The sequence below is a fragment of the Diaphorina citri genome, unplaced genomic scaffold, assembly GCF_000475195.1.
Source record: "Diaphorina citri unplaced genomic scaffold, Diaci psyllid genome assembly version 1.1 scaffold19, whole genome shotgun sequence".
In the NCBI taxonomy this organism is placed as follows: Eukaryota; Metazoa; Arthropoda; class Insecta; order Hemiptera; family Psyllidae; genus Diaphorina; species Diaphorina citri.
This window is the reverse complement of record NW_007377457.1, coordinates 357,046-365,399: the sequence shown is the minus strand read 5'-3', so window position 1 is coordinate 365,399 and position 8,354 is coordinate 357,046. Positions and strand designations below refer to the sequence as shown.

Genomic DNA, 8,354 nt, shown 5'->3' with positions numbered 1-8,354 from the left:
TTTTTACAAAAAAAAAACGCGCCAAAAAAAAAAAAAAAAAAAAAAAACTTGTGTACTTATACTACTCGAATAGGACTAAAATGCCCCTTTACTGCAGCAGAAGGTTAAATTCTTGGACTTGTACTCGACATTTGGTGAAACGGATTTCAAATTTCCCTCGTTTTCAATTTCAGATGGTGCCAAACGATCGCCGCTGACTGCCGTCTGTAACACCAATCTGTCTTTTGCTTCTCTTCAATATCTGCAGCGATATCATCTCCTTCCCACTCCCAACATTCAAAACCAAGGTAACTGAGAATGAATTGAGATCAAACTTATTCCCACTCTGCCCAAGGAGATTATGTATTTCTCAAAGGTGTCGCAAATGGGAGGGAACTTAATCAACAGGGTCAAACAAAAATTGATAGTATCTAATAATCAGTTGGGGAAAAAGAAAACAACTAACGAACAGACAAACCAATAAATGGACAAACAAACGAACAGACAGTCAAACTGAGTCAGAATAAGGCAATTTTTGTAGGATTAGGAACAAAAAAATCAATGTATTCCTTTTTTTATCCCCCTTTTCAGAACAATTTCATCCCGGTCACAGTGAAATAAACCAAGATGATTAAACGAAACTCCAGTTTTCCAAACTCCCCTGACCATCAATCACCACAGTAGGAGATGTGTTAACTTGAAATGAACCAAGTTGTCTACCAAATGCAGACCCAGAGAAAGTGCAAGCAAAGTAAATCAGAAAAGTCCAGCACTAAAGAACGATCACAGAGTACAAACTAGACACCTTGAGTACCAGACAGATTTGTTGAAACACAACTCTACCAAATGCAGACCCAGAGAAAGTGCAAGCAAAGTAAATCAGAAAAGTCCAGCACTAAAGAACGATCACAGAGTACAAACTAGACCCCTTGAGTACCAGACAGATTTGTTGAAACACAATGGAAAGGTTCCAAAAGATTGGGAGTCTCCACCTTGCCAAAGTAAACAGGTAATGAGCTCGAAAAAGTCCATGAAGAAAATTCAAAGGAAGCCAGAGCAAGAGCAGATGCCAATGAATCCTCCAGCAATTGTGAAACCTGGGCCTAGTCAACCCATACTGTACTATCAGCAACCAGTGTATCAGCCAGAGAAGTTTGCCCAGAACAATAGAAGACTTAGTAATGGTGGAAAGCAGAAGAGAGACAAGAACAAGAGTAGTCCAGATGATCAAAAGCAGAGTGCACGGTTGAAAAAAATGTCCAAGTCACAACACTATACAAAGAATGGAGCTCACTACAGGTAGGTTTATTATTATTATGTATCACACATTTGTGGCTAATGTGTTAACATCAGAGCCTGGTTCAAATAGGAAGGTGTGGGTTCAATCCCACCCGAGGCATGGAATTATATCGACCTTTGTTCGAAAATTTGAGCACAATAATGGAGCTCTAAAGGGGTTTGGTAGTAGAGAAGGCCTTCGACATTGACCTTGTCTGGTGGTTATCACTCAAGCGTCTATTAGAATGGCTAAGAGGCAGAGTGGACCAAGTCCAAAAAAGCGTTTTGAGATAAATGGAGTTAAGTTAAAGTTTAGGACTAGTGAAAGTTTAAATAGAGATAGATATTTTGTTTTTTCTCTCATTTCAATACAACACTAAAGTGAAGTTCACAACCAATATAAAAAGTAAATCTTTTCGCGCTCTTTCCAACGATATTGATAACTCAGAAAGTCGATTTTTGGACCTAGTCCGCCCTGCCTTTTACCCATTCATTAAATGGTATTTTAAGGCTAAAAAAATTGGGCAATCACATTGATCTCAGGTGCCATGAGCTTTGTACAAAACAATACAATGTATTATTTTCAGACCCGAAAGCACTCTCATGAACGAAGAACACTCCTTGACGTTGAACGCACGAGAGTTGCCGGTTATCAACGAGCACATTCCTTCTCCTGAAGCGTCTGTACACATAGACATGGGAGAGTACCAGAGCAGCTCCAGTGAGACTGATGATAGTGAGAATGAAGACGTCGAAAACCGGTAATTGTCACTCTTCAAATGGAGTTTTGATAGAGGGAACTGTATAAGTAGAGCCATCGGTTTTAATAAACGCCCTTGGTCACTGTGATCTGGTTAGATCTTTTGTGACATAGAGGGAACTGTAAGAACGGAGGTTTTTATCGTCCCGAAATCGAAGAGACTCCTGAAGCGTCTGTACACATAGACATGGGAGAGTACCAGAGCAGCTCCAGTGAGACTGATGATAGTGAGAATGAAGACGTCGAAAATCGGTAATTATCACTTGGATTATTATTTGAAAAATTTTGATAGAGGGAACTGTAAGAACGGATATCGTCCCGAAATCGAAGAGGAAAGCGGGACAAGTCACAAAATCAAAAAAGGGAGGACAGGACGCGACGTGTGTTCTAAATCTGATTAGGACTACCGATGCCGTAAGGCGAAACCGGTCCTTAACAAAACCAAGTAAGTACGTAAGCGAAAACGATAAAGTTGCCATTTCTTCCTTAATGGTAATTTTAACAGAACGATTTTTCCCTTGATTTTCGTTTCAGAGAGGTATCCGAGGAATCTAATGATCAGGAAGATGATGGAGCTCCCTGGCCCACGTTCTACAATAATGTTGTTGTGAGTATAAAATCAAAGTAAATAATAAGAGACTGATGATAGTGAGAATGAAGACGTCGAAAACCGGTAATTGTCACTCTTCAAATGGAGTTTTGATAGAGGGAACTGTATAAGTAGCCTTGGTCACTGTGATCTGGTTAGATCTTTTGTGACATAGAGGAAACTGTAAGAACGGAGGTTTTTATCGTCCCGAAATCGAAGAGAAAAGCGGGACAAGTCACAAAATCAAAAAGGGGAGGATAGGACGCAACGTGTGTTCTAAATCTTATTAGGACTGCCGATGCCGTAAGGCGAAACCGGCCCTTAACAAAACCAAGTACTTAGGTAACCGAAAACGATAAAGTTGCCATTTCTTCCTTAATGGTAATTCTAACAGGACGATTTTTTTCTCTTGATTTTCGTTTCAGAGAGGTATCCGAGGAATCTAATGATCAGGAAGATGATGGAGCTCCCTGGCCCACGTTCTACAATAATGTTGTTGTAAGTATAAAATCAAAGTAAATAATATGGGTTCAGTCCCCGCTACTAGGAATTCTATTACCACCTTTGTGTTTATTAATTTAAATTTATTGAAAATGATTGAAAAATATTTGATTTATACTTGCGAAATGTTGTGCGTAGGTATTTCATATTTTTTTCATAAATCAAGTGTGATAACTTGATAAAGAATTTTATTAATATACGATACCCGTTTTATGTGTGTTACCGATTTAAAAACGTGTGTACTCTTTTTAATTAGGCTTGATTTAAAGACATGAAAACATTGTGTGATTGGGTATTTCCTTTACCACGTTTTATTACAACTAAGGTTGAGATTTCCCATATCAGTTCATTGAAGAAATAAAAATCAAACTGCGTTTTTTTTAAACACAATCATATAATGAACAAGACAACGAATTTGTGAAAATAACATTTCAATGAGACCTTTATTAAGATTAAAATAACAAAACAAGAACACTAATAACAAAGCTTATCTAAACAATATCACAGCTATTTTGATAACAAATTTTTAAATAAGAATATTCCCTAGGTGTTTTCGGACGTAGGTGTACGATATTTTTTTCATAAATCAAGTGTGATAACTTGATAAAGAATTTTATTAATATACGATACCCGTTTTATGTGTATTACCGATTTAAAAAACGTGTGTACTCTTTTTAATTAGGCTTACTCACGGACACGAAAAGTAAGTAGTTGTGCACGTTTCCCCTCATTTTATTATTATTTGTTCTTTTGCTTGTCTTCACATTTTTTTTTACTGCTGTTCATTTTTATCTTTAGCCTTTAGAAATTACTCAGAAAAGGAGTCTGCTCGAATAGGACTAAAAATTCCTTTTACCCCAGTAGTCTTTTTTTTTAGAAGAGAAACAATACTGAGAGTCTGGACGATTGGTAGGAACCCTCATAGCTAGATGACGAGTCCTAGTGTGGGTGTATGAAAATGTGAACCATCTTCACAAACCCACACCAGGCTCCCGCCATATTATGTTGGACTCACTGCTTCCGCTTGCTGAAAGCAAACCGGGCCCTACTTCCTAGCCCTACCAGTGCCTACCAACCAAAACCTCCAATGCGTCAGACCACACAGTATAGGAAACAGATCATCCCGGAAATACGCGTGTATTGCTTCAGGAAACCCCAGTAGTCTAACCAAGGTCTCGTGTATTTTATGGGTTAAGGAACATAATACATTCCAAAAGTGACAGAGAGAACTGTAACTGCTATGGTCTTATCGTCCCGAAATCGAAGAGAGAAGGAAGACAGGATAGAAGAAAGCCAGCCGTTCCGAAAACGAACATTATCCCATCAGGATAAAATCCGCCCCGGGCGGGAATCGAACCCGCGGCCTAGCGCTTACAAGGCAGACGCACTACCAACTAAGCTAACTAGGCTGGCGAGGTGAGGCCTTTGTGAATTTATTTGTATTACTTAAAGCAGAAAGCTTTTTCACAACTTTTGTTGATATTACAGCTGTAGTTGACCTGTTGTACCAAATAGAACGATTTAATATTGGTATGTACTTATGTATGTAAGTGTCTTCTTCTGCAATCAATTTCCATATTTCAATAATCTTAAAAAAGAAAGAAAAAAAAATGGAAAATAGACTGTGGTCTGCTATACATAGACTGTGGTCTGTGTTGTAGCATGCCCATTCCGTAGTATGTCTCTCATCAGATGGACAAGAAGAGACACAATACTTCCCATTCAGGTACTAGGTCAACATGAGAACACTGCCGTTCTAATGAAAAAGTTCAAAGAGTTGTGACGTCAGATTTCACGTCAAAATGCGCAGAAACGCTTGCGCGCAAACAAACGAAGCAGGAGTCATAAATTATGACGTCATCACCTACGGGAGCGTATGCCGTGACGTCAAACTTCACGATTTACCGGTATTTTTTAAAACGATTTATCTCGGTATCTAGAAGTCGTAAAAGAAAAATTCCGTTGGTCCTCATTTTTCCTGCTCCATGACTTCTTTGCAATATCACCCAAGTAAGCGCAACTGATCTATTGACTGAACATTTTGAAATCAACAAATAAGATTTGCTTAATCCAAAGTTTAACTCTTTTATTAATCCAAGAGTTAAATTTAAACCGATTTTAAACCCTGTGGCTCCGGCCATCATTAGAGCCTTGTATTTTATATTTTGTTTATACGGTATTCAATCCATCGAAAGCTCACCAATTTAAAACCTCTTAATCGAAATTGTCTTGATAAGAATAATTTATTTATTTTTATCTGATTTTAATTTTTAACTCTTTTATTAATCCAAGAGTTAAATTTAAACCGATTTTAAACCCCGTGGCCCCAGCCATCATTAGAGCCTTGTATTTTATATTTTTGTTTATACGATATTCAATCATATTCAATAAAGTGATTTATGCCCAGAACCACAAGTTGAGTTTGAACTTGGTTCAAGGTAAACTCGTAAGATCAAGCAATCTGATTGGTTGATTTAAGAACATTTACGGTAGATTTCACCAATGACTTAATGAGAGATTTAACTAATGGGAGAACTTTTAATAATCCAAAAAGGATATTTTAATAATTCAAAAAGGAGTTTTTAATGATAAAAAAAAGGTTTTAGTGATCCAAAGGAGGAGTTTTTAGAAACTCCTGTTTGAATCATTAAAAACTCCTTTTTTGATTATTGAAATTTCTCCCATTAGTGAAATCTCTCGTTAAGTCATTGGTGAAATCCACCATCAGCCAATTATAAATCAGTTTAACTTGAATTTTAAACTCAGATTGTGGAACTGGCCATTATTGTTTAAATAATTCTTGTCTTAAAAAAAAAAAAAAAAAAAAAAAAAAAAAAATTTCTTTTTTTTTTAAAAGGAATATTCCTATCAAATTTCAGCTTTCTAGGTGTTGTGGTTCTGGAGATAGAGTGATCAGTGTGTGAAATGTGAATGAGTGAATGGATCTTGTTCTTCTTATATTATAAGAACGAGATCCATTCACTCATTCACATTTCATAGTTCACACACTGATCGTTCTATCTCGAGAACCACAACACCTAGAAAGCTTAAATTTGGTAGGAATATTCCTTTTATGGTCTGGGTGTGCAATAAGAAAGGATTTTGCGAAAATCTAAACCGGTCCTGAGATATGATCAATTTTTGATCGCTAAAATCACCATAAGAAATACACAGAGTGCAGAGACTGCGGGAGAGAAAACTTTTCCTCGCTCGCCTAATATTTGAGTTTCGTTTATGTTTTTAGTTTGATAACTACAAGTTCGGCCATGCCTTTTCCACAAGCTTGGCCATGCCTCGGGATGAACTAGCGGGATTCCGGAGCGAAGCGACGGAATTCAGCTAGTACCTCAATAATCCTAACGCTCAATGTTTACCTTCCATTCTGGCACCGATTGCTATGCGCAATTCTCTTACACATAGCTACTCATTTTCCTCACGAGGCTGAGTGGGCCCTGCAACAGCCGGTCACGAAATCAATCATTTGCCTGCTACAAATTTTTTGACCCCGCCGGGAATCGAACCCGAGTCTTCCGCGTGCAAGACGAGCGCAGTGACCACTACGCCGTGGGAGCTGACTTTTCATCCAAATCCTTATGTTTCAGACTGAGTAAGAACCGACTGGAAAAGATGAGACTGGAGTATGGCGGACTAGAACAAAGTGAAACCTACAAGGGATTCTCCTACTCCTTCTGGGCATTCAGTCGCCAGTGTATTGCTCAAAGTCTGAGTAGGTTACCAGAACCTGAGGAGGTGATCGCTCTGCAAATGTTCAACATCATACTCACCTATGCTGGACTGGGACAGAATGGTAAGACTTTTACCGTCGTATGTATGAAAGCCAAAGTTAAACTTTAGTTTAACTTAAGACAAACAATGTTGCCAATTTCATGTCATTTCTTGAGATAACTGGCTAGATTTCATGAAATTTGGCAAGATTTTCATTTCAAGTTAAACTAAAGTTTATCTTTAGACTTCATACATACGGCGGTAAGACTTTTTTGAAGGAAGAATAAGAAGAAAAAAGAGGTTTGGTAGAGTAAGTAAATAAATAAAGAGTGAATTGTAACTCAATCGTTCCCAAGAAGAAGGGCCTATGCTAGTTAGTAGCAAGTAATATAATTGGCTATCAGAGCTAGGTAACTCTTACTAACCTTGCTCTGGGGGCTCGTTCACCAATCAAATCGTTTGTTTAGAACGGAGAATAAGCCACTTGAAAGGGAGGTCGTCTTATCATCCCCAAATCGAAGAATTAAAGAGGACGGGATATCAGAAAGTGAGCAGACCCCGGGGCGAACTTAGTTTATCCTAAACAGACAAGGTTCGCTTTTTTTTAATTTTTTATTTATTTATTTTTTTTTTAAGAGGTTTGACAGAGGGAACTGTAACTGCTATGGTCTTATCGTCCCGAAATCGAAGAGAGAAGGAAGACAGGATAGGAGAAAGCCAAAAGACGCTGTTCTTTTTCCTATACTAGCTGAATTCCGTCGCTTCGCTCCGGAATCCCGCTAGTTCATCCCGAGGCATGGCCAAACTTGTAGAAAAGGCATGGCCGAACTCCGAACTTGTAGAAAATAATAAAAAGAAATCGAAGAGAGAAGGAAGACAGGATAGGAGAAAGCCAGCCGTTCCGAGAACGAACATTATCCCATCGGGATAAAATCCGCCCCGGATTCCTTTTAACAATATTGAACAAGAATAATATAAACAATGGTACAAAGCAAAAGAATATTTAAAATGTTCATTATTTTTTTAAAATATTTAAAAAATAATGTCTTGCAAAGTTTAAATGGATTCCATAAGCATTGGAAGCTTTTGCTGGAATCCATCATATTTTAAAATGTCATATTCATTAAAAAATCATATTTGTTCTAAAACAAACAGCGACAAAAAAAAAAGCTTAAACAAAGCTTTTGTTTGTTCTAATCCGAGTTTAAACTTTAGATTTAACTCGTGGATTAACGAATCCGATTGGTGGATTTCAAACATTTCAGCCAATCAGATTGTTTAATCCAAAAGTTGAAACCCAAGCTTAGTCACATTGTGGTTTTCGGCAAACTGTATATGTTATTATTATTATTATTCCTTTTTTTCTATATCTATTCTGTAACCGTGTGTTTTTGCATGTATAAGGAGAAGGGGAACAGTACCATGGTTCAACAGAAAATATGTGAGTAGATAGTTATCAAACTAAAAACATAAACGAAACTCAAAATGTTGGTCGAGAGCGGAACATTTCTCTCCCGCAGT

General features: G+C 37.6%; 2 protein-coding genes across 2 annotated transcripts in view; both read left to right on the top strand.

Annotated features, from left to right (window-relative positions):
• The window catches only part of LOC103508149, a 7,730-nt gene extending 7,035 nt beyond the window's left edge, over positions 1–695 (top strand). The window contains exons 5-6 of the mRNA XM_008472687.3: positions 174–287; positions 571–695. Of these exons, the coding sequence (XP_008470909.1) occupies positions 174–287; positions 571–614 (158 nt within the window). The 3' untranslated portion in view covers positions 615–695. The remainder of the gene's footprint in view (positions 1–173; positions 288–570) is intronic.
• A 133-nt stretch (positions 696–828) lies between these two features.
• On the top strand, positions 829–2,645 carry LOC103508400. The gene is made up of 3 exons (XM_008472947.2): positions 829–1,278; positions 1,845–2,018; positions 2,552–2,645. Exons 1-3 carry the CDS (start codon positions 992–994, stop codon positions 2,643–2,645), a joined length of 555 nt encoding a protein of 184 aa, XP_008471169.1. The 5' UTR covers positions 829–991.
• The last annotated feature ends 5,709 nt before the right edge of the window (positions 2,646–8,354 follow it).

What these genes read in the sequence shown, in the direction of transcription:
- LOC103508400 (XM_008472947.2), top strand. Translation starts at nt 992, where the DNA reads ATGAGCTCGAAAAAGTCCATGAAGAAAATTCAAAGGAAGCCAGAGCAA. An exon ending in AAGAATGGAGCTCACTACAG is followed by an intron (nt 1,279 to 1,844) that starts GTAGGTTTATTA and finishes TATTATTTTCAG; the next exon opens with ACCCGAAAGCACTCTCATGA. An exon ending in AATGAAGACGTCGAAAACCG is followed by an intron (nt 2,019 to 2,551) that starts GTAATTGTCACT and finishes TTTTCGTTTCAG; the next exon opens with AGAGGTATCCGAGGAATCTA.